This window comes from Hyla sarda, chromosome 7 (genome assembly GCF_029499605.1).
Source record: "Hyla sarda isolate aHylSar1 chromosome 7, aHylSar1.hap1, whole genome shotgun sequence".
In the NCBI taxonomy this organism is placed as follows: domain Eukaryota; kingdom Metazoa; phylum Chordata; class Amphibia; order Anura; family Hylidae; genus Hyla; species Hyla sarda.
In genome coordinates, this window is record NC_079195.1 from 181,287,705 (window position 1) to 181,314,272 (window position 26,568).

The 26,568-nt window shown below is 44.0% G+C and overlaps 1 protein-coding gene across 2 annotated transcripts; it reads right to left on the reverse strand.

Moving 5' to 3' along the window:
* Positions 1 to 5,352: 5,352 nt before the first annotated feature.
* On the reverse strand, positions 5,353 to 25,863 carry LOC130282816 (protein kinase C delta type-like). 2 transcript variants are annotated; one of them, XM_056531620.1, is made up of 4 exons: positions 25,418 to 25,863; positions 25,058 to 25,333; positions 12,504 to 12,820; positions 5,353 to 6,792 (listed from the first exon to the last, which is right to left on the reverse strand). In XM_056531620.1, the coding sequence occupies exons 1-4, from the start codon at positions 25,742 to 25,744 to the stop codon at positions 6,234 to 6,236; spliced, it is 1,479 nt and encodes a 492-aa protein (XP_056387595.1). In that variant the 5' UTR covers positions 25,745 to 25,863; the 3' UTR covers positions 5,353 to 6,233. The 2 variants fall into 2 exon arrangements, with proteins under 2 accessions (XP_056387595.1, XP_056387594.1); XM_056531619.1 differs by having other exon boundaries at positions 25,058 to 25,862.
* Between the last annotated feature and the right edge of the window lie 705 nt (positions 25,864 to 26,568).

The following is a 26,568-nucleotide window of genomic DNA, read 5'->3' on the forward strand; positions in this document are numbered from 1 at the left end:
AAAACACTGGTCTAAGACTATGCTCAAAAGAACAGCTAAGAACATTATGGTGGTTTTTTTCTGCCATTTTGTGGGGGTGAGGTGAATGGTACCCAGTCGGAATTAAATCCCCCATAGATTTCCAGGAGGAATAACAGGGGGCAGCACAATACAGAGTTCTAAGGAAAGATCGAGAATTATTTCCTCAGCATAACTTCAAGGTAAAAAATGTAAAAAAAAATGTAAAAAAGCTTGGGGGGCAGCTGTCGCCGGAGATCGTATTTTATTGTTTACAAGGTAAAATAGTTTCACATTTAATATGCTGAATTATTTCATGGTGGATGCAGGTATTTAGGAAAACAGACATGACAGGGCAGTAGATAAATCCTCTATTATAGTTCTGTATGCTCCCAGGGTGATTCTTCTCTGTAGGTCCTGTGTGGTGTCATCTATATGGTCACTGTATAATGCTATTATTTGTTATAATGCTGCTTGTATAGTGGTATTGTAGACCTGTCACTGATAAGTTTTTTTCTATTTTTCACGCTTATTTTCTTACTGTATGGTTAACATATAAGCTGGAAGAGTAGTGACTAAAGCATGGCCATGTTTACATCTGTTTTGTGGCCATATTTGTGGCCTTATTTCCAGTCATATATTACCGCAAACATGGCTGAAATTTTTGAAAACTTTTTTCCAGCAGTTTTTGCTTGAAAAATACCTGTTTTAACCCCTTAAAGGGGTACTCCGCCCCTAGACATCTTATCCCCTATTTAAAGGATAGGGGATAAGATGTCAGATCGCCGTGGTCCCGCTGCTGGGGACCCCCGGGATCAACGCTGCGGCACACCGCTGTCATTACTGCACAGAGCAAGTTTGCTCTGTACGTGATGATGGGCAGTACAGGGGCCAGAGTATCTTTACGTCATGGCCCCGCCCCTCGTGACGTCACGGCCCGCCCCCCTCAATACGAGTCTATGGGAGGGGGTGTGGCGGTTGTCACGCCCCTGCCATAGACTTGTATTAAGGGGCGGGCCGTGATGTCACGAGGGGCAGAGCCATGATGTCACACTGCTCCGTCCCCTGTATCGTCCGTCATTACGCACAGAGCGAACTTGCTCTGTGCAGTAATCACAGCGGGTGCCGCAGCGGTGATCCCGGGGGTCCCCAGCAGCGGGCCCGCGATGATCTGACATCTTATCCCCTATCCTTTGGATAGGGGATAAGATGTCTAGGGGCGGAGTACCCCTTTAAGGGTGCAGGTTTTTTCAGTTTTTGCATTCTCATTTTTTCCTCATCACCTTCTAAAAATCATAACGCTTTCAATTTTGCACATAAAATTCAATATGATGGCTTTTTTTTGTGCCACCAATTCAACTTTGCAGTGACATTCATCATTTACCAAACAATCCACGGCAAAATGGGAAAAAAATTAATTGTGCGACAAAATTGAAGAAAAAATTTAATTTTGTAGATTTTGGGGGCTTCCGTTTCTACGCAGTGCATTTTTTGGTAACAATAACACCTTATCTCTATTCTTTAGGTCCATACGGTTAAAATGATACCCTACTTATATAGGTTCGATTTTGTTGTAATTCGGAAAAAAATCATAACTACATGCACGAAATTTATATGTTAAAAATTCTCATCTTCTAACCCCTATAACTTTTTACATTTTCCGTGTATGGGCCAGTATGAAGTTTTTATCGGTACCATTTTTGTATTGATCAGACTTTTTGATCGCTTTATATTAATTTTTTCATGATGTAAAAAGTGACCCAAAATACGCTATGTTGGACTTTGACCGTGTGGTTTAATTAATGATATATTTTTATAGTTCGGACATTTCCGCATGGGGACATTTCCGCATAGGGAGCTATAACACTGCACACACTGATCTCTTACCCTGATCCCTGCAAAGCCATAGCTTTGCATGGATCAGCGAGATAGGGTCTCGATTGCTCAAGCCTGTAGCTCAGGCTTGGAGCAATCAAATGCCAATCGGACGTGACCCAGCAAGGTAAGGGGGTCTCCGCTCGCGTCCTAGCTGATCGGGACATCGTGATTTTATCGCTATGTCCCGATCAGCCCGACTGAGCTGCCGGGAAGCGTTTACTTTCGTTTTCAGATGCGGCAATCAACTTTGATCGCCGCGTCTGAAGGGTTAATAGCGCGTGGCACACCGATCGGTGCCGCATGCATTATCCCAGGGACCCGGCTATGGTTAGCAGCCGGGACCGATGATGCACCATTTTAAACACCGGGACAGTGCGTAGTGCCAAAAAATGACCATACACAAAGCGTTTTACTATTAAAAGAGATTTCTGGCGAAAGTTGAAGGGGTACTCCCGTGATAGATTACTTCTATTTAAAAATCTTAATTCTTCCAGTACTTTTTAGGGGCTATATACTACAGAGGAAATGCTTTTCTTTTTGCATTTCTCTGATGTGCATTTCTCTGATGTCCATTTTTGGAACTGTCCAGAGCAGGAGAAAATCCACATAGCAAACATATGCTGCTCTGGACAGTTCCTAAAATGGACAGCAGATGTCAGCAGAGAGCACTGTGGTCGTGACATCAGAGAAATCCAAAAAGAAAAGCATTTCCTCTGTAGTATATAGCCAATAAAATGTATTGGAAGGATTAAGATTTTTTAATAGAAGTAATTTACAAATATGTTTAACTTTCTGGCACCAGTTGATTTAAAAAAAAAAAGTTTTCCACGGTAGTACCCCTTTAACTTATCCTCTATTCACAGGATATGGGATAATTAGCTAATCGCAGGCGGTTCAACTGCTGGGTCCAGCCCCCCACCCACGACCACCAGGACAGGACCCGGCACTCAGTGAGGAGTGCGTGATGCAGCCGGCACTCGCTCTATTCATTTTTATGGGAGCGACAAAAAGACATCATCGGCGCTCCCATAGAAATAAATGGAGCGCATGCCATCTACCCGTAGACGACACATCCTCCTCACTGAGAGTGACGGGGTCCCGTCCTGGAAAACGTGTGGGGCCCCAGTGGTCAGACCCTGCGATCAGCTACTTATCCCCTATCCTGTGAATAGAGGATAAGTTAATTTTTGCCTGAGTACTCATCGGCGCCTGTACTGTGGAGGGGAGAAGACGCAGGCCCTGCAGCTGAGGAGATCGCTGTGTGGTATATCAGGTGAGCATCTTTTATTTTATTTTATTTTTTTAACCCTGCCTATACCTATAGGGAACGGGGGGTGCTCTGCATATACTTATAGGGAAGGGGGGGTGCTCTGCATATACTTATAGGGAAGGGGGAGGGGGTGCTCTGCATTTACTTATAGGGAAGGGGGGGAGAGGGGGGGTGCTCTGCATATACTTATAGGGAAGGGGGGAGGGGGGGTGCTCTGCACATACTTATAGGGAAGGGGGGAGAGGGGGGTGCTCTGCATATACTTATAGGGAAGGGGGAGAGGGGGGTGCTCTGCATATACTTATAGGGAATGGGGGAGAGGGGGGGTTCTCTGCATATACTTATAGGGAAGGGAGGGAGAGGGGGGCAGCTCTGCATATACCTATGGGAAAGGGAGGGAGAGGGGTGGGTGTAGCTCTGCATATACCTATGGGGAAGGGTGGGGTGTAGCTCTGCATATACCTATGGAAAAGAGGGTGGGGTGTAGCTCTGCATATACCTATGGGAAAGAGGGTGGGGTGTAGCTCTGCATTTACCTATGGGAAAGAGGGGATGTAGCTCGGCACATACCTATGGGGAAGGGGGGTGTAGCTCCACATATACATATGGGAAAGAGGGGGGGTAGCTCTTCATATACCTATGGGAAAGAGGGGGGGTAACCCTGCATATACCTATGGGAAAGAGGGGGGTGTAACTCTGCATATACCTATGGGAAAGAGGGGGGGTAGCTCTGCACATACCTATGGGAAAGAGGGGGTGGGGGTGTATCTCTGCATATACCTATGGGAAAGAGGGGGGGTGTAACTCTGCATATACCTATGGGAAAGAGGGGGGTGTAGTGTAGCTCTGCATATACCTATGGGAAAGAGAGGGGGTGTAACTCTGCATATACCTATGGGAAAGATGGGGGGGTGTAACTCTGCATATACCTATGGGAAAGAGGGGTTACCTGGCTACCTACCTACCTGCCCATTTACTGTGCAGGACACCAAGGAGGGCATTATAACAGTTTGTGGGCCTATAGATGGGAAGATTGTGTAGAGGAGGGGAGGGCACTGAAAAAATGAGTCTGACATGTTTTTCCTGCAGATGTTAAGAGATTCACATGGCGGTCTTATCCGGACGGAGAAGAAGAGGAAAGAGGACGCCGCTGATCAGAAAAGACGTAATTGTGAGTCCCAAAATGTAACTGTAATCACTTATACGGTATACACATTCTGTGTACAGATGATATCTACCGCCATATGGTCCTGTATATAATCACTTATATTGTATACAGATCCTGTATAGTATACTGGTCTGTATATGGTGGTTTTATTCAGTACAGTATGGCGGTATTATCCAGTTATTGTGTGGTGGTATATATTTGCTCCTTGTATACCAGTATTATTGGTCATGGAAATTTACCTACGTTAAAGTGTTTCTTACATATATAAATTTTAATTTATTTTGGGTGGAATAGTAGCGTGGCAGAAGATTGACGAACTGCAGAGCCTAGCAGGGGCCCTTGCCTTTTTTTTTGGTCCAGGGGCCCCGAGTGTTGTCAGTCCGCCCCTAGGGGAGGGGAGGGAGGGGGTGTAATTAAGGGGGGTGCGTGTGTGTGTGGGGGGGAGGGGGGCAAACAAAGGGTCCGTCCCGGGTGCCAAATGCTCTAGGTACGCCCCTGCCTCCATCTGTACCCGTTTATAGGGGAAGATAATTTTTTTTTAATTTTGGGCGCCTTGGGGAGAATTTATCAAGCACCATGTGTCAGTTCTTAGGCACATTTTGCACAATTTTTTTCTGTCTTTGACTTTGTAGACATATTTATCCAGCATATTGTGCCATTTTTTTCTTTTTGCTAATTTACACCATCAGTTATACATGTTTGGCCTAACAAAAGGAGACATGGTTTAAGTGCCATGGTTTTTTAAACACTTTTATTCTATTCAACAAAAAGTTGTCAAATGTTTGCACTACCCAATTCCATTAAATATGTGCAAATGTATCGAACATTCTGCAACAATATAATACATTAAGTGCAAATGAAGCTTTGTACCACCTCTTTGAAAAGACCACCCCCATAGTGGTCTTGTTTTTAGGACACCACTGCAATAGAAGACCAGAAGAAATTTGGGTGGTCTTCTCAAAGAGGTTTCACTGTATTTATTAGAACAATACATGATCAAACAATGGAAATAAAGACACAGACACAATGATGTAAAGGGGAAAAAGGACATTTTATTTCGTTTATATAGTTACAGGAAGGGGATACTGGGATTCTGCAAATTTTAGAAATGTGTGTTATGTTTTATTTTGCTATGTGTAATGTATAAATGTAAAAGCAAAGCTTTTTTATATACTGTGTTGATCCAAAGGAAGGCGAAAACCCCCTTGAGGAAAGAGCCAATTATCCTTATGTAAGGGGGGAAAATTCCTTCCTGACCCCAAATATGGCAATCGGAACAAGTCCCAGGATCAAAAGCCAGTACATGACCTATCTAGTATGGTAAACTATTATGTATTTTTTTTTTATATATATTCATATATAATACTTTTTTTTATTATTATTATTATTATTATTATTATTCATTTATTTTTTGTACATTGTGTTAAGTTACCTATTTATGGCTGGAATGATCCCAAGGAAGGCAAAAACCCCCTTAAAGAATGAGCCAATTGTCCTCAAAGGAGAAAAATTCCTTCCTGACCCCAAATATGGCGATCGGAACAAGTCCCAGGATCAAAGCCGATATCTACCGCTATCTGTTGTGTGTGTCTGTGTGTATGTGTCTATACTATCTATGTATGTACCTGTGTGTATATTTCTATCTACCTGTATGTGTGTGTGATCCTAATGTATGTGTGATGATGTGTGATACTTACCAGGTCTGTGCTGAGGTGTTACAAGCACAGGCCGCTCCTGGGGTACAGAGGGTCTTCAGAGGCTGTGGAGGATGTGGAGCTAAGATCCAGGGTAACAACTTGATGGAAATCTGCAGCATTCAGATGGTATAGAGAGGATGTTATAGACAAGCCGAGGTCTAATACAGCAGCAGAGGCATGGGTCAGGGGGCACAGAGCTCTGGGCCGTGGCCATGGGCTGATGTTAACAGGCCCAGCTTGGAGCAATGAAAGAGAATCCTTCCAAGGGGTGAAGGGCTGTCTCTTCCTCTGGCCACGGCAGGTCTCCCTTCTTCAGAGCTGGTTTGAATGGTGTAAATGGCGGCTGTGCTCTCTTCTGCTCCAGTTCCTCCCAGTTGATGGTGGTGAAGAATGGATGGTCTCTGATGTTCCTGTTCACACCCAGCCGCTTCTCAGGATTCTTACGCAGCAGTTTCTTGATCAGATGTTTCAGGTCAGCAGGGAGCCAAGATGGAATATTAGGCTTCTCTCTGGTGATGGAATCGTGAGCCATTTGTCTGTTGCAGCCAAAGTAAAATGGGGAACGTCCTGCTGACATCCGGGATAAAACAATCCCCAGGCTCCACCAGTCAACTGCTGCATAGTACATCTTCCTCTGGAGCACCTCTGGGGCCATGTATGGTAACGTGCCCGTCACTCCTTGGATCTTGTTGGAGGAGGTGACGCCATCTTGGGCAAGTCCGAGGTCTATGATGCGGATGTGTCCATCTCTATCCAGCATGATATTATCTGGCTTGATATCTCTGCAATGAAAGAAGAAAAAAGAGTTATAATTAAAAGACAATGGTAATGTGGTGCCACAGGGGTGCAAGGAATTCTTATCAGCTTCTCCGGGGCCAGACAATGGGAGTAAGAAACACACCGACGTCGGGTTACGGATAACTGTCTTTTACTGAGCAGGTGTAGATGGTACAACACACAGTATGAAGAGTACAAGAGATGCAGTGTAACCCTTGGGAGCCCTGTTGCCTTGCTAGGACTTATGGTGCTTTTCATCCACTTGAATAATACTGACTAGAGATTAGAGACTGAAAGGTTTCCCACTCTGGCTAGGGTTCTCACAAGGTCCAAGTACTATCACCGCCAGAGCTTGACTCACCACTGTACGGGGGAACACTTGCAGAATGGTGGGGCTGACTCCGCTGTACGGGGAACCCTTGCAGATTGGCGGGGCTCACTCCGCTGTATGGGGGAACACTTGCAGAATGGTGGGGCTGACTCCGCTGTACAGGGGAACCCTTGCAGAATGGCGGGGCTGACTCCGCTGTACGGGGGAACACTTGCAGAATGGCGGGCTTCCGCTGTATGGGGGAACACTTGCAGAATGGTGGGGCTGACTTTAGAAGATATTTTCTTAGGCTTCCCTCAGGATTTCTCCACACACGACTTCCTCCTCCTTTCCACACAGTTCTCAGCTTGAGCTCTGCAGCTAGACTGGGGCGACTCCTCCCCCCCAAAACCATATACAAGAAAATTTAGGGGTTCCCACTGGGCAGGCAGGTCACCTGATTATCACTGCTCCTCTCTCTTTTAAGGACCGAGGTCATATTGGCCTTAAGGACCAGAGCATTTTTTGCAAATCTGGCCACTGTCACTTTAAGCATTAATAACTCTGGGATTCTTTTACTTATGAATTTGATTCCGAGTTTATTTTTTCATGACATATTCTACTTTATCTTAGTTGTAAATTTTTGTCAATGCTTGCATCATTTCTTGGTTAAAAACTGCAAAATTTTATGAAAAATTAACAAATTTCGCATTTTTCTAACTTTGAAGCTCTCTGCTTGTGAGGAAAATAGACACACCAAATACATTATATATTGATTCACATTTACAAAATGCCTACTTTATGTTTGCATCATAAAGTTGACAGGTTTTTACTTTTGGAGGACATCAGAGGGCTTCAAAGTTCAGCAGCAATTTTCCTATTTTTCACAAAATTTTAAAAATCTGAATTTTTCAGGGAACAGTTCTGTTTTGAAGTGTATTTGAGGGGTCTTCGTATTAGAAATATCCCATAAATGACCCCATTATAAAAACTGCACCCCTCAAAGTATTCAAAATGACATTCAAAAGGTTTGTTAACTCTTTAGGTATTTCACAGGAATAATTAGCAACAAGAAATAGCAGCGTTGTAGTATAATGTACATTGAAACTACTGGTGTATAAACCATATGTAAAACTCGCTGCTGGTCTATAAACCAATGCTACAGTATAGCTCTGAAAATAAATTTTATATACTTATAGAGAAACATTAGAGCCATGACTACTGATAAAACTAAAATAATTTTATTAATACTCTTTAAAATCACAAATATGACTACTAAATATTAACATTATACAAGGTCAATGATTGTAAACAGATAACCAATCCGAAAAGAAGGTGGTAAGACAGGTATGATTAGTATAATCAAGCTCATATGAAGTATATAAACAGTGAGATCTACAGCAGCAGTAATGGGTGTCCAATAATAATGTCCAATAGGACAAGAAAAGGGGTATATAACCTTTACTAATATAATGTCCAGCTACCCACTCAGGATAGCTGGAATGGACACTAACAGTGCATGAAAGTAAAAGCACTAACAAAGCTGGTACTCACTTACCCATAATGGAGACCTGTCACCACCGCCCCAACGTACGTTTCGTCAGCCTGGACTTTCTCAAGGGAATAGCAGCAAAGTGAAGGAGAACATTCTAAATCTCTATTTTTTACACTAACATGTTCCTGTAGACCCAGTATTTGCATTTTTATAAAGGCTAGAAGGAGAAAATGCCACCCAAAAAGTGTAACCCAATTTCTCTCAAGTAAGGAAATACCTCATATGTGTATGTCAAGTGTTCTGTAGGTGCACTAGAGGGCTCAGAAGGGAAGGAGCGACAATGGGATTTTGGAGAGTGAATTTTGCCGAAACGGTTTTTAGGGGGCGTGTCGCATTTAGGAAGCCCCTATGGTTCCATAACAGCAAAAAAAAAAAAAAAAAAAAAACACATAGCTTATTATTTTGGAATCTACACCCCTCAAGTGGTACAGTGAGCTTTAACACCCCACAGGTGTTTGACGACTTTCTGTTAAAGTTGCATGTGTAAATGAATTTTTTTTTCCCACTAATTTGCTGGTTTCCCCCCCATATTTTACATTTTTACAAGGGGTAATAGGAAAAATGACACTCAAATTTTGTAACCCCATCTCTTCTGAGTATGGTAATACCCCATGTGTGGACGTCAAACGCTCTGTGTGCGAACTACAATGCTCAGAAGAGAAGGAGTCAGATTTAGCTTTCGGAAAGCAAATTTTGATGAAATGGTTTTTGGGGGACATGTCCCATTTAGGAAGCCCCTTTGGTGCAAGGACAGCAAAAAAAAAAACACATGGCATACCATTTTGGAAACTACACCCCTCAAGGAACGTAACAAGGGGTACAATGAGCCTTAACACCCCACAGGTGTTTGACGACTTTTCGTTAAAGTCGGATGTGTAAATGAAAAAACTATTTTTTTCACTAAAATGCTGTTTTTTCCCCCCAAATTCAATATTTTTACAAGAGGTTATAGGAAAAAATGCCCCCCAAAATTTGTAACCTCGTGTGGAAATACCCCATATGTGGACGTAAAGTGCTCTGCAGGCGAACTACAATGCTCAGAAAAAAAAGCTTTTGGAGAGAGAATTTGTTTGGAATGGAAGTCGGGTGCCATGTGCGTTTACAAAGCTCCCATGGTGCCAGAACAGCAGAAACCCCCCCCCCCCCACATGTGACCTCATTTTGGAAACTAAACCCCTAACCAAATGTAATAAGGGGTGCAGTGAGCATTTACACCCCACTGGTGTTTGACAGACTTTTGGAACAGTGGGCTGTGCAAATGAAAAATCAAATTTTTCATTTTCATGGATGACTGTACACAAAATAGGTCAAACGCCTGTGGAGTTTAAATGTTCACTGCACCCCTTATTACATTACGTGAGGGGTGTAATTTTCAAAATGGGGTCACATGTGGGGGGGGGGTCCACTGTTCTGGCACCATGGGGGCTTTGTAAACGCACATGGCCTTCAATTCCAGCCAAATTCTTTCTACAAAATCCCAATGGCGCTCCTTGTCTTCTGAGCATTGTAGTTCGCCCGCAGAGAACTTAACGTCCACTTATAGGGCATTTATATACAGATTTTGGGAGGCTTTTTTCCTATTACACCTTGAGAAAATGAAAAATTTGGGATAACACCAGCATTTTAGTGAAAAAACACAGATTTTTCATTTTCAATGAAAATTCTTCAAACAGGTGTGGGGTGTTAAGGCTCACTATGGGGTCACATGTAGGTGTTTTTTTTTTTATGTCAGAAGCGCTGTAACGATCAGCCACCCCTGTGCAAATCACCTCAAATGTACATGGTGCTCTCACTCCTGAGCCCTGTTGTGCGCACGCAGAGCATTTTACTCCCACATATGGGGTATTTCCGTACTCAGGAAAAATTGCATTAAAAACTTTGGGGTCTTTTTTTCCTTTTACCTTTTTTGAAAATAAAAAAGTATGGGGAAACACCAGCATGTTAGTGTAAATTTTTTTTTTTTTTTTTACAATAACACGCTGGAGTAGACCCCAACTTTACCTTTTCATAGGGGGTAAAAGGAGAAAAAGCCCCCTGAAAAATTGTTAGACAATTTCTCCCGATTACGGAAATACCCCATATGTGGCCCTAAACGGTTTCCTTGAAATACGACAGTGATGCCTAAATTAAGGATTTGCATAGGGGTGGACATAGGGGTATTCTAAGGCAGTGTTTCCCAAACAGGGTGTCTACAGCTGTTGCAAAACTCCCAGCATGCCTGGACAGTCAATGGCTGTCCCGCAATACTGGGAGTTGTTGCTTTGCAACAGCTGGAGGCTCCGTTTTGAAAACAGTGCCATACCTGATGTTTTTCATTTCTATTGGGGAGGGGCGAGGGGGGGGGGGGACAGTGTTATTTTGTGTTAGTGTAGTGTAGTGTTTTTAGGGTACATTCGCACGGGCGGGTTTACAGCGAGTTTTGAGCTACAGTGGAAAATTAGCTGCATTTCAAACTTGCAGCGAGAAACTCACTGTAAATCCCCCTGTGGGGAAGGCAAAACTACAACTCCCAGCATACCCTTTGGCTGTCCGTGCATGGGGGTTGTAGTTATGCAACAGCTGGAGGTACACTGGTTGCAAAACACTAAGAGTTTGTTACTTAACTCAGTGTTTCCCAACCCATGCGCCTCCAGCTGTTGCAAAACTACAACTCCCAGCATGTATGTTTTTTCAGTGCATTCTGGGAGTTATAGTTTTGCAACAGCTGGAGGCACACAGGTTGAGAAACACTGAGTTAGGAAACAGACAATGTTTCCCAACCAGTGTGCCTCCAGTTGTTGCAAAACTACAACTCCCAGCATGCACGGACAGCCAAAGGGCATGCTGGGTGTTGTAGTTTTGCAACATCTGGAGGAGAACAGTTTGGAGACCACTGTGTAGTGGTGTCCAAACTGTAGCCCTCCACATGTTGCAAAATTACAACTCTCAGCATGCCCAGACTGCCCAGGCATGCTGGGAGTTGTAGTTCGGCAACATCTGAAGGGCCAGATGTTACAGAACTACACCTCCCAGCATGCCTGGACTGTCTGGGCATGCTGGGAGTTGTAGTTTTGCAACATCTGGAAGAGCACAGATTGATCCAAACTGCGGCCCTCCAGATGTTGCAAAACTACAACACCCAGCATGCCCAGACAGCCAAAAGGCATGCTGGGTGTTGTAGTTTTCAAACAACCAGAAGCAGCAGTGAAGAGCTTCACTGCTGCCTCTGATGCAGATGCCGCCGCCGCCTCCTCCACTTACCCGCCGCCAACCCGTGTGCCTCCAGCTGTTGAGAGCAGGCCGCCGGTCCCCACTGTCACGCCGGTACTTGATAAGTGCTGCGGTCCGCACCGCAGCTCTCGGCATCATCTTCCCCTGCTCTGCCCGGACTTCTAGTGGCGGGCAGAGCAGGGGAAATGAACTTTACCCCCAGTCAGCTCATTCACTGTGATTAGTCCACAGGGACCAATCACAGTGATCGCTGACCAGGACCATCCACAGATGGTCCTGGGGGGTGTTGCAGAAGTTGTCCCCTGCTTGAAACAGCGGGACTTCTGCCAGTTAACCCGTGCGATGCTGCGCATCGCGGGGTTAACTGAATGACGTCTATAGACGTGATTATGCGGGAAGGGGTTAAAGATACAGTACATACATTATATAATACACAGTGAAAAATGCATGCCCAAGGAGATCCGCAGCCCACAGGACAGCTTTTGGTGCTGGGACATCACAGGAAATCTTTAAAGATCGAAAATGGTGAAGGGGTCATGAACTGTACCACCACAAACCCTAACAAAATTCAGGATTCTGGGAAAGTTGGATGCATTATTTACAACATGACAAGGAGACAGGTGTGGGGAAGTTAGACTTACCGGTGGACGATGTTATGTCCGTGAAGGAACTGGAGGCCGCATGCAATCTCTGCTGTGTAGAATCTTACGTTGTCGGTGTTCAGACAGCTGCACATTCTGAGTAAAGCCTCCAGGCTGCCGCCGGACAGGTACTCGGTGATGAAGAATGCATGGTCCTGAGACTGCTGTGCAGCATACAGGTGACACAGGAACGGGCAGTCTCGGGCCAGCATGAGGATCCGTCTCTCTCTCTGCAGGGTCGCTGCATTGTCCCCTGTCTTGGTGATTCCCTTGATGGCCACGTAGTTGTTTCGGTCGGGGACTGATGCCAGGCCCACCTGAAAGAAAGCAAAGAGAGCAATAGTAAATAGTGGAAGACTATGGGAAATATTTCCTTTTGACAATATCCCATAGGTATAACTAGAGCCAACTTGTTATAACTAGGTATAACTAGAGGTATAGCTAGAGCCAACCAGTTAGGGACTGTGGGGTGATGGTCATTGTTATTTCCATGCCATGGTACATATGAGATGTAATAGGGATGTAGTTGAAAAAAAAAAAAAAAGGCCCAAAAAAACACCCATTCTACTGCACAGCGTGGGCAAATGTTAGCTGCAAGTCAATAAGGAACTACAAAATGCCATATCCACTTTTTTCGTTTTTCTAATTGGTGTTTCTTTTTCATCCTTTTGGCATTTTTTTTCAGCTTTTTTGGGCTCATTGGGTGATTCCTAGACGCGACCTTATGAGACTATGGCGTTTTTTTGGGAAAATCGCTGTGTTTTTCTCCATAGTGTGGGAGTGAAAAAACACAAAAAAAGCCATGTGAGTTTTAACATTGTTTTTGCAGGCGTGTTTTATTTTTATTTGTTACTTTAGTTATTCCATTTTACTATTAAAATAAATAAATATATATATACTAGCTGAGTACCCGGCATTGCCCGGTTTTTCCTTCCTAATCCTTGTTGGGGAGGAAAATAAACAAAGGAGGAAGCTTTTGACTTCATATCCTGTCCTCATATATTGATGCCATATCCCGACCTCCTATCCCGTCCTCCTATCCCGTCCTCATATCCCGACCTCCTATGCCGACCTCCTATCCCGACTTCCTATGCCGACCTCCTATCCCAACCTCCTATCCTGTCCTCCTATCCTGTCCTCTTATCCTGACCTCCTATCCCGACCTCCTATCCCGACCTCCTATCCCTTCCTCCTATCCCGACCTCCTATCCCGTCCTCATATCCCGACATCCTATGCCGACCTCCTATCCTGACCTCCTATCCTGTCCTCTTATCCTTACCTCCTATTCTGACCTCCTATCCCTTCCTCCTATCCCGACCTCCTATCCCGTCCTCATATCCCATCCTCCTATCCAGTCCTCCTATCTCGACCTCCTATCCCTTCCTCCTATCCTGTCCTCATATCCCGTCTTCCTATCTCGACCACCTATCCGACCTCCTATCCCTTCCTCATATCCCGTCCTCCTATCCCTTCCTCATATCCCGACCTCCTATCCAGTCCTCATATCTCGACCTCCTATCCCATCCTCCTATCCAGTCCTCATATCCTGTTCTCCTATCTTGACCTCCTATCTCGAACTCCCATCCCGACCTCCTATCCTGACCCGTAATATGTGTACCCGTTATTGAAATATGTCCAGCCGTACGGAAGTTATGTGGGAACATACATTTCCCATTGATTTGCATGGGACTTTAAACAAAAACCCTGACCCTCACAAATGGGGGTAGTTAAGGGTTAAATTAGCTATCCTATATTTTAAGTGGACATATAAGTAACATGTGACCAAGTATTATCAAAATATCTCCAGCCGTTTGGAAGTTATGCAGTAGCATATACAGTAATTCCCATAGACTTGTATGGGACTTTAAACAAAAACCCCGCCCTTGGCAAATCCTATGTTTGTTGTTGACCTATTAGTAACATGTGTGCCAAGTTTCATGTTAATATCTTTAGCCGTTTGGACGTGATGCTGGAACTTAAACACATACATACACACATACACACATTGAGTTTTCATTGAGTTTTATATATATAAATATATATATATATATATATATATATATATATATATATATATATATGGATAGATAGATAGATAGATAGATAGATAGATAGATAGATAAAATGATGCAGTATGGATGGGAAAATTTGTAGGGAACAAATTTTAGATATTTTAATATATATATACATTTATTTATTTTTTTTCAATCAGGGAATGATTTATGTGAACGGGCAGGGACCTGAAAATGTAGCCGGCAGTATTACAAATGGATAAGGGGTCCATGTAATTGTAAAAATAATATATTTTTTTCTTAATTTTTTAAAACTTTTTATTCATTATGTATTTTTATAATTAGAATTTTACTAAATACTGTGCAAAATCCAATATCAACTATATATCTGTCATTATTGTGGTACTACCAGTACTCCAAGCATGGAACAGAGGCGGTGCCGGCCAATCACGTCTCTCAGTGGGGCACTGCGCTCAGCTTATAGCCGGCCAGAGCAATGTCCCTCCTGCCTTGACTGGTGATAGACTGAGCACAGTGTCATGTAAGGCGAGACATCACTGCGGCCAGCGATAAGCTCCAAGATGCGGAAAAAGACCGGGCCCAGAAGATAGACGACCGATATTGGCACACGGGGGGAGTAGCGGAATGTGAGTTACAGTTTTGTTTTTTTTGGCAGCCCAGGCATAATGGATGAAAAAGGGCATCTATCACATCCTTGTAATGGGCATCTATCACATCCTTGTAATGGGCATCTATCACATCCTTGTAATGGGAATCTATCACATCCTTGTAATGGGCATCTATCACATCCTTGTAATGGGCATCTATCACATCCTTGTAATGGGCATCTACCACATCCTTGTAATGGGCATCTATCACATCCTTGTAATGGGCATCTACCACATCCTTGTAATGGGCATCTATCACATCCTTGTAATTGGCATCTATCACATCCTTGTAATGGGCATCTATCACATCCTTGTAATGGGCATCTACCACATCCTTGTAATTGGCATCTATCACATCCTTGTAATGGGCATCTATCACATCCTTTTAATGGGCATCTATCACATCCTTGTAATGGGCATCTATCACATCCTTGTAATGGGCATCTATCACATCCTTGTAATGGGCATCTATCACATCCTTGTAATGGGCATCTATCACATTCTTGTAATGGGCATCTATCACATCCTTGTAATGGGCATCTATCATATCCTTGTAATGGGCATCTATCACATCCTTGTAATGGGGGTTAAAAAGCTTATTCCACTCATATGTTTCTGTGTATATTTCATTGTTTTATAGCCAAAAGAGAATAAATTCTTTATAATGTGCCCGAGTATCAGAGGGCCGCCAACACCTTTCTCTGCTGACCTCCCAATGACTGACACAGCGGCACACACAGAGGAGCGCAGTAACAGCGAGCTCTTTGCCTCTAGCTATTACAGAGCACCAGTGGTGTTGCTAAGGTTAATGTCACCCGTTGTGGTAGAAAATGGTGTCACCCTATAATGCCCCCCTAAGTAATTTTTTAGCCTGTTGTGATGCCAAGTAAGGGGCAATTGCTCAATAAGTTTGTACCATGTGATACTATAGCTCCCAGTAAAATCTTAGCAGTAATAAGGTTATGCTGGGAGTTGTTGTTTCACCCATGATCACTGCAGAACTTACAAGTGACTACAGCTATGATGCAATACAATTGGCCAGATGACAGCTTCTCTGTAGCAGGGGCGTGTGACAGGTCAGGCACGGAGGGCCCGGCCACCGTAGGTCTTGCTGCTTCTCGGGGAGCATGCAAGCTGAAGGTCTGTATGTATTATATAGAGAGCTCCAGCTTGCATTCTCCCTGATCTTCTAAGAGCCAGTGCAGGAGGATAGCAAGGGGGGACATATGGCCTAGGGGCATGTAGGACGGAGGCAGGGTGCCACCACATATCTTTATTCCGTGCAGGAACTCCTCCCCTTCACCGATAGGAGCATGCTTAAAGAGACACTGTCATGTTGAAAAACTTTTTATATTTTGTAGTACTACTGATAAGATGACTTTTTTAAATGCACATTTATAAAAAAAAAAAATTACTAAAAAAGGAAAAATGAAAATAACCACCACTAGGGGTCATCAGTCTTTATGCAGACAGACTACTCTGAATTTTGCAGCATACTGGATACAGGCCATAAAGTGTGTTGGTATCCAGTATAGGAGATCACCACTGCAGCCTTCAGCTATTTCTAAACTACAACTACCATGATGGGAGTTGTAGTTTTGCAACAGCTGGAGTTACAATCTTTGTAAAACTCTGTGTTAGAGCTGGGTTTTCTCCAGCTGTGTGTCTCCATCTCTTGCACAACTACAGACAAAGGATGTGTGGGCATGCTGGGAGTTGTAGTTTTGCAACAGCTAAAGGCAACACTGTTCTAACACAGTGCTTTACAAACACTGCAGCTCAAGTTATTGCAAAACTACAACTCCCAGCATGCTTGAACAGCCAAAGCTTTCTCTGACTCCTGAATGACAAAGAAGCTGAACAGACATTCAGGAGTCTGTTAAAGCTGAATGACACACATTTTCTATCTGTTCCTAGTAAAGCTGGAATAGCATCCATCTTTACTAGGAACAGATATAAAATGTATGCATAAAAACTACTGTGTTTTTATCACTAAAATCCTTGCACTAATTTAGAAAGATCTGCAGACTGCCAGGCTGCTCCCAGACTCAGTGAGGGAAAGAGATGGACATGCCCCCTCCACAAGGCAAGAAGACAAAGCAAGTGACCAAGATATAAATGCTATCTGTTAGGGATATATAGGTCCTAGACACATAACATTTTATATGTACAGGATCAGGATTAGGTACTGAGCAACATATCACTTTTTTTTCTTTTGGCACTATGACAGGTACCTGATTCACGTTCACAGAGGAAGAAGACAGAGACAAGGTGTGTGTACTCACTTTTTTGCTGTTAATAAAATGTGCTTGACTGCTCTGATCCTTTCCTCCGCTCCTGTGCCTGGACTGTCGGGTAGCGTTCCCCTCCACAGACATGGACAGCAATAGAAGTATCCGGCACCACGGTAGCAGGTAAAAAAAACTTCAAGCTTTATTCAGATAAATACAGGCACAGCATGGTAGACACTATTTTGCTGTTACACCATATCTCGTCCTCCTGTTACTGCCAAAGCTGTACTTACTTTTCTACTATTACATCTTGTCGCATCCTCAAGTTGCCTCCAGTGCTGCAACCACTATTCTGCTGTTACATCATGTCTTAAGCTCCTTTCACCTCTAGAGCTGCAGCCACTATTCTGCTCTCACATCATGTGTTATACTCCAGTCATCTCCAGAGTTGCAGTCAGTATTCTGCTGTTACATTTTGACTTATCCTCCAGTCACCTTAAGAGCTGCTGTCACTATTCTGCTGTCACAACATGTCTTATCCTCCTGTCACTTCCAGAGCTGCAGTTACTTTTCTGCTGTTAGAATATGTCTTATACTGCAGACACCTCCAGATCTGCATTGGCTGAGGGTGATAGGAGTGTGGTAGCTGTAATCACACTCCTATCACTCTCAGGCAGGGGGGGCGGCGGGGGAGTGGTCCACCCCATGCTAGAGGGGGGGGGAGGGTTGTGCCATCTCTCAATTCATACTTTTTAACTTACTGGGAGGGTCAGCATAGCCGAACTTCAGGCACTAGAGGAATCCTGCCTCTCTAGTGCCAAATACCTGGCGGTGCTGACTCAACCTACAGAAACACCAGCCAGTAATGACCGACAATGGAGATCACTTTGATGCTGGTCATTTAACCCCTTTAAAGGGTTATCCACCATAAGGTGATTTTAGTACATACCTGGCAGACATTAATGGACATGCTTAGGAAGGATCTGCGCTTGTCTTGGGGCTAAATGGTGTGAGATTACCATAACGCTGTGGCTAGCTTTTTGTGAACTAGTATTTCCTTTTTGAGTTTACTTCTTTGCCTACAAAGCCCATAATTCCATTTTCCTCCCTCCCACACATCAGTCACACTCCCATAAATGAGCAGCATTCATTCAAAAGACCTGTGGTTTTCAATCAGGGTGCCTACAGTTGTTGCAATAGTTGCAGATTGATCTCTCTCCCACCAAGCGATCGCTCCACCCATTGAAGCAGACAGGCTCCCTGTCATCAGCTGACTAGTGAGTCAGGTCTCGGCCGCATTGCAACCTGGGAAAAATCTGAGACAACAGTAATTTTGTATGATGTTAAAAGCAAATATTGGGGTGAAAATCACATAAGAATTGTGAGAAATCCGTCACATACGGGTACAGACACTACATTATTAACTACACTAACTTTACAGCCTCTGTAGCATAGTCAAATGTCAAATAAAAAATAATTTCTGGAATACCCCTTTAGAGACACAGCAAATTTTGGCCTTGAGGACACAACAAATTTTAGTTTACACATTTTTTAGTTTACGCCTTTCAAGAGCCATAATTCTTTTATTTTTCCATCCACAGACCCATATGTTTGTTTTTTCACAACAAAATGTACTTTATAAAGACACCTTAAATTTGAATTTAAAATTGAAAAGAAAATAAATTAAAGAAAATCACAATTTTGCTAATTTTTGGGGGTTTTGGTTTTAAGCAATGCATTTTACAGTGGAATTGACATGTTTTCTTAAAGGGGTACTCCCATGGAAAACTTTTTTTTTTTTTTTTTTTAAATCAACTGGTGCCAGAAAGTTAAACAGATTTGTAAATTACTTCTATTAAAAAATCTTAATCCTTTCAGTACTTATTAGCTGCTGAATACTACAGAGGAAATGGTTTCCTTTTTGGAACACAGAGCTCTCTGCTGACATCATGACAACACTGGACTGACATATCAGTCCATTTTAAGAACTGTCCAGAGTAGGAGAAAATCCCCATAGCAAACGTGTTGCTCTGGACAGTTCCTAAAATGGACAGAGATGTCAGCAGAGAGCACTGTGGTCATGAGGTCAGCAGAGAGCTCTGTTTTCCAAAAAGAAAACAATTTCCTCTGTAGTTTACAGACCCTAAAAAGTACTGGAAAGATTAAGATTTTTTAATAGAAGTAATTTACAAATCTGTTTAACTTTCTGGCACCAGTTGATTAAAAAAAAAAGTTTTGCACAGGAGTACCCCTTTAATTATGTGGATGAATACAATTAAAATGATACTCATGTTTGCATTCTTTTCTATTACTGCACTTCTTTTAAAAAAGGCAAAGTATGTTTAAAATTTCCCTATTCTGACCTCCTATTACTTTCTTATTTTTCTGCATACAGTGCTGTATGAGAATTTTTTGCACCATTATCTGTAGTTTTTAATAAAGGGGTACTCCCATGGAAAACTTTTTTTTTTTAAATCCATACACTGGTTCCAGAAAGTTAAACAGATTTGTAAATTACTTCTATTAAAAAATCTTAATCCTTCCAGTAATTTTTAGGGGCTGTATACTACAGAGGAAATGGTTTTCTTTTTGGATTTCTCTTCTGTCATAACCAAAGTGCTCTCTGCTGACCTCTGCTGTCCATTTTTGGATCTGTCCAGAGAACAAATCCCCATTGCAAACATATGCTGCTCTGGACAGTTCCTAAAATGGACAGCAGAGGTCAGCAGAGAGCACTGTAGTCATGACATCAGAGAAATCCAAAAAGAAAACCATTTCCTCTGTAGTATACAGCCCCTAAAAAGTACCTGAAGGATTAAGATTTTTTAATAGAAGTAATTTACAAATCTGTTTAACTTTCTGGCACTAGTTTATTTAAAAAAAAAAAAGTTTTCACGGAGTACCACTGTAACATAACTTTTGCGTATATTTGACTTTTTCATCACTTTTATTCCATTGTTTCTCAGATATGATGTGACCAAAAATCTGCAATTATTTCCCTTTGGTTCACATTCCTGATATTGCATTGTCAATGATGTGAATGCAAAAAAAAAATTGCCAATTTTTGTCACATCAACACATAAAAAGTAATCAAACAATCAATACAATGCACAAGTGGTACCGGCAAAAACTACAGATCACAGTGTCTGTATTTATGGGTATATAGTATATAAAAAAAAATATTGCAGCTCTCCATATAATAGTTAAATCACTGCCACATTTCTGCTTCTTGTTGAAGCTTTTTTCAAGCATGTTCACACACATCACTAAGGGTCTATATTTACCCAGACACGTAATTACCAAATAAAGTAATATCAAGTATAACAAGTATAACGTGCATATTCATCATAAATGTATAAAGACAATTCATCATGGTGACATTGTATGTTCAACACATGAGAAATACATATATGTTCAGTCAAGTGTCAGTGCAAAAAATAGATAAATGGCTTAAAAAAGATTACTACAGTTATAACATTTACAGTATCTGACATAAGTGAGTACAACCTTCACATGTTTTTAAATATTTTATTTTATCTTTTCATGTGACAACACAGAAGAAATGAAACTCTTCTATAATGTAAAGTGTAACAGTGTTTAATATTGTGTCCCCCCCCCCCCCCCCCACCCAAATAACTCATCATAAAGCCATTAATATCTTGACCTTGGCAAAAAAAAAAGTGAGTACAACCCTAAGTAGAAATGTTCAAATTGGGCCCAATAAGTAATTGTGACTCATTAGTGTTAGATGCAGGGCCGCCAACAGCTGGGTACAGCCGGTACTCCCGTAAGGGGCCAGGTCCCGAGGGGGGCCGGGCCCAAAATATATATTTTTTTTTACTCCTAGTCAGTCAGTGAGTGACTGTCACTCACTGACCGCTGGGGGCCTGCCATTTTCCACTGACTGACTGACCGTACTCTGTACAATGTACAATCAGTCAGTCAGTTACCCTCTTTCCCGGGCCCCGGCCCTGCCGCACATACCTCGTAGGCCGCTGCCACTTTAAAAAAAAAAAAAAACTGCAGTGACCGTCGGGAGGTACTAGCGCAACGAACGTGCCACGCGTAGGCAAGTTCGGTGCGCTATGACGCGGCAAGCCAGCCCAGAAGTCAGAGGAAAGCGGCGCCCCAAAGAAGAACTGGAGCGGAGGAGCTGCCTGGAAGACGCGTGGCTGACATCGGGTCAGGAAGGTAACCACAGCAGGCTGCCTTCAATGCTCCGACCACTACTCCTCCAGTCTGGGGGCCCACTGCTCTGATCCGTAGGCCCCGAACCGGAGGAGCAGTGGTCAGAGCACAGACATACTGCCTCCAGCCATATACCATGTATGTCTGGAGGCAGTATGTCTGTGGGGGTACATGGGGCCTATAACTACTTGTTGGGGCACAAAGGGGGGCCTATATCAACTGTGGGGGCTGAAAGGGGGGCCTATATTTAACTGTGAGGGCTGAAAGGGGGGCTTATATTTAACTGAGGGCGCTGAAAGGGGGGGCCTATATTTAACTGAGGGGGCTGAAAGGGGGGGCCTATATTTAACTGTGGGGGCTAAAAAGGGGGGCCTATATTTAACTGGGGGCTGAAAGGGGGGCCTATATTTAACTGAGGGGGCTGAAAGGGGGGGCCTATATATAACTGTGGGGGCTGAAAGGGGTGCCTATATTTAACTGGGGGCTGAAAGGGGGCCTATATTTAACTGTGGGGCTGAAAGGGGTGCCTATATTTAACTGTGGGGGCTGAAAAGGGGGTCTATATTTAACTGGGGGCTAAAAGGGGGGGCCTATATTTAACTGAGGGCGCTGAAAGGGGGGGTCTACATTTAACTGAGGGGGCTGAAAGGGGGGGCTATATTTAACTGAGGGGGCTGAAAGGGGGGGCCTATATTTAACTGTGGGGGCTGAAGTGGGGGCCTATATTTAACTCGGGGCTGAAAGGGGGGGCCTACATTTAACTGTGGGGGCTGAAAGAAGGGGCCTATATTTAACTGTGGGGGCTGAAAGGGGGGGCCTATATTTAACTGTGGGGGCTGAAAAGGGGGTCTATATTTAACTGGGGGCTAAAAGGGGGGGGCCTATATTTAACTGAGGGCGCTGAAAGGGGGGGCCTACATTTAACTGAGGGGGCTGAAAGGGGGGGGGGCTATATTTAACTGAGGGGGCTGAAAGGGGGGGCCTATATTTAACTGTGGGGGCTGAAGTGGGGGCCTATATTTAACTCGGGGCTGAAAGGGGGGGGCCTATATTTAACTGTGGGGGCTGAAAGAAGGGGCCTATATTTAACTGTGGGGGCTGAAAGGGGGGGCCTATATTTAACTGTGGGGGCTGAAAGGGGGGCCTATATTTAACTGGGGGCTGAAAGGGGGGCCTATAACTGGGGGCTGAAAAGGGGGGCCTATATTTGGCTGTGGGGCTGAAAGAGGGGGCTATATTTAACTGGGGGATGAAAGGGGGGCCTATATTTAACTGTGGGGCTGAAAGGGGGGCCTATATTTAACTGTGGGGGCTGAAAAGGGGGGCTATATTTAACTGGGGGCTAAAAGGGGGGGGCTATATTTAACTGTGGGGGCTGAAAGGGGGGGAGTCTATATTTAACTGTGGTGGCTGAAAGGGGGGGCCTACATTTAACTGAGGGGGCTGAAAGGGGGGGGCTATATTTAACTGAGGGGGCTGAAAGGGGGGGCCTATATTTAACTGTGGGGGCTGAAGTGGGGGCCTATATTTAACTCGGGGCTGAAAGGGGGGGCCTACATTTAACTGTGGGGGCTGAAAGAAGGGGCCTATATTTAACTGTGGGGGCTGAAAGGGGGGGCCTATATTTAACTGTGGGGGCTGAAAAGGGGGTCTATATTTAACTGGGGGCTAAAAGGGGGGGCCTATATTTAACTGAGGGCGCTGAAAGGGGGGGGCCTACATTTAACTGAGGGGGCTGAAAGGGGGGGGGGCTATATTTAACTGAGGGGGCTGAAAGGGGGGGCCTATATTTAACTGTGGGGGCTGAAGTGGGGGCCTATATTTAACTCGGGGCTGAAGGGGGGGGGGCCTATATTTAACTGTGGGGGCTGAAAGAAGGGGCCTATATTTAACTGTGGGGGCTGAAAGGGGGGGCCTATATTTAACTGTGGGGGCTGAAAGGGGGGCCTATATTTAACTGGGGGCTGAAAGGGGGGCCTATAACTGGGGGCTGAAAAGGGGGGCCTATATTTGGCTGTGGGGCTGAAAGAGGGGGCTATATTTAACTGGGGGATGAAAGGGGGGGCCTATATTTAACTGTGGGGCTGAAAGGGGGGCCTATATTTAACTGTGGGGGCTGAAAAGGGGGGCTATATTTAACTGGGGGCTAAAAGGGGGGGCTATATTTAACTGTGGGGGCTGAAAGGGGGGGAGTCTATATTTAACTGTGGGGGCTGAAAGGGGGGGAGTCTATATTTAATTGTGGGGGCTGAAAGGGGGGCTATATTTAACTGTGGGGGCTGAAAGGGGGGGCTATATTTAACTGTGGGGGCTGAAAGGGGGGGCTATATTTAATTGAGAGGGCTGAAAGGGGGGGCTATATTTAACTGTGGGGGCTGAAAGGGGGGGCTATAACTAACATTGGGGGCTGAAAGGGGGGACTACCTCTAACTGTGGGGGCTGAAAGGGGGGGCCTATAACTAACTGTGGGAGCTGAAAGGTGGGGCCTATAACTGTGGGAGCTCAAAGGGTGGGCCATCATTACACACAGGGGCACAAAGGGGGTCTACTATCATGTATATTGGAGGCACGTTGGACCTACAATTATATATGGGGCACAGGGGCCTACAACTATATATGGGGCACAAAATTGGCCTATAACTATATATGGGGCAAAGATGGGTGTACAACTATATATGGGGGCACAGAGGAGGTGTACAACTATATATATATATATATATATATATATATATATATATATGTGTGGGGGCAGAGAGGGGGTCTACAACTATATAGAGGTGGACATTGTGCTGGAGAAAGTACACAGAAAGTTTCACAGTATTCAGAATAGGGTATATTAGATTACAGCAGAGTGTGGCGCAGTAAAATTACTTTGCAGCACAGTGTATTACTGCACTACAATCTTCTATAAAGTAATTGGAAATATATCATTAGGAAAAAAAATGGGTTGGGGGTTGGCCCTGGGGCGGACTCGCGGGCATGACACTGGGGGGGGGGGGGGGGCCTGGAATTAAGCTGCATAAGGGGCCCCAAAATTTCTGATGGCAGCCCTGGTTACATGTTAAATGTCTCAGGTGTGAATGGGGAGCAATGTCCTAAATTTCTCTCACACTCTCTAATACTGGTCACTGGAAGTTCAACATGGCCCCACATCGTTGCTCTACATTAAGATGGCCTACGCTATAAGAAGATTGCCAAGACTCTGACACTAAGCTGCAGCATGATGGGTAGGATCAAACAGCTGTGTATAACAACTGCCTAAATCTACTGAAATGGGATATAAATAGGGACATAAATATTACTGGAGGTCTCTAGTGCTGCAGATATGTGATATATATTAGTGAAGATGGGGCTAGTTATTTTCTAGACTTACAATTAGCTGCAGAATATCAATGGGAAAAACCACATTGACTGTCCATTTAACAAAAAAAAATAAAAAATTAAATAAACTTACCACTCCAAAGCTGCCCCTACCCAATACCTGATGGATAGTGAGGTGATAGATGTTAAATTTGGGGTAGGAGCTTGATGTTCCGGGGTCCTGGCTGGTGCCTGGTCTTGGCTCCTCATCCTCCAATAATCTGGCATCTTCTCCTCTCCTCTTCTCCACATCCTCGCTTTCCTCTTCTCTCTTCCTCTTCTTCACCTCCTCGCTCACCTCTTCCTCCTTCCTCTTCTCTCCTGTCTTCTCCACCTCCTCGCTTTCCTCTTCTCTCTTCCTCTTCTTCACCTCCTCGCTCACATCTTCCTCCTTCCTCTTCACTCCTGTCTTCTCCACCTCCTCACTTTCCTCTTCTCTCTTCCTCTTCTTCACCTCCTCGCTCACATCTTCCTCCTTCCTCTTCTCTCTGCTCTCCTTCACCTCCTCGCTTTCCTCTTCTCTCTTCCTCTTCTTCACCTCCTCGCTCACCTCTTCCTCCTTCCTCTTCTTTCCGCTCTCCTTCACCTCCTCGCTTTCCTCTTCCCTCTTCCTCTTTCCTCCGCTCTCCTCTTCCCTCTTCTCTCCTCTCTCCTTCTCGACATCTCCTCTTCTTCCAGTAGCCGCCATCTTTGGGATCCTGTAGACGTCCGTCCGCTCGGTCCAACTGACAGTTGTGGGTAAACAACAACAACAGCCGTTGTCCAGGTGACGTGATGTCATCAAAACATCAGGTGGCACCTGCTACCAGTGGTCCAGGGACCTGTGGATCCATATACATTGTGATATAGGCATCATGGGTGATAGCCTAGGGTCCAGAAGAATGGAGATATTCATGGCTGTTTCTTGTAGTGCTTTATTATTAGTAGATGGGGCAGGTGATGTGACTTTTATGTGTTGTATAGGTTGGCAGTGGTGCCCATAAACTCTGCTGGAAGGTTAGAATAAGGAGGCTGGAATAAACCATACCATGTACTTGCTGCTAATGGCAGAAATAATAAAGCCTTGTAATGGCCTGTAATGTTCTGCTACATTCAATAAGTGTCATCACTCAGATACATTAGATTTATGGGCATTTATCAAAACCTGTCCAGAGGAAAAGTTGACCAGTTGCCCATAGCAACCAATCACATTGCTTCTTACATTTTTTTAAATGGCCTATGAAAAGTAAAAGAAGCCATCTGATTGGTTGCTATGGGCAACTGGTCAACTTTTCCTCTGCACAGGTTTTGCTAAATCCAAAAAGCAGTATATAGGACATCATACGACTTCACCACCACTGGGACCTTATTTTTAAGCCGAGCACCATAAATATTTTTTATCATAGAAATTTGTGGGTGTCCAGTCTTAGTTATGGGAGAATGAGATGTTCTATATAAGATGTAGACAGATTTACAATTGACTTTGCTGAACAATCATCTTCACTAGGTCTCATATAATGAATGCAGAATTCCAACCAGAGAGAGATTATAGCGAGGGCAAAAATGGGTCCTTTCTAAGGTCCTCCACCACCCAGGTTCACCAATGTTTCCCCGAGAAATCGTTAG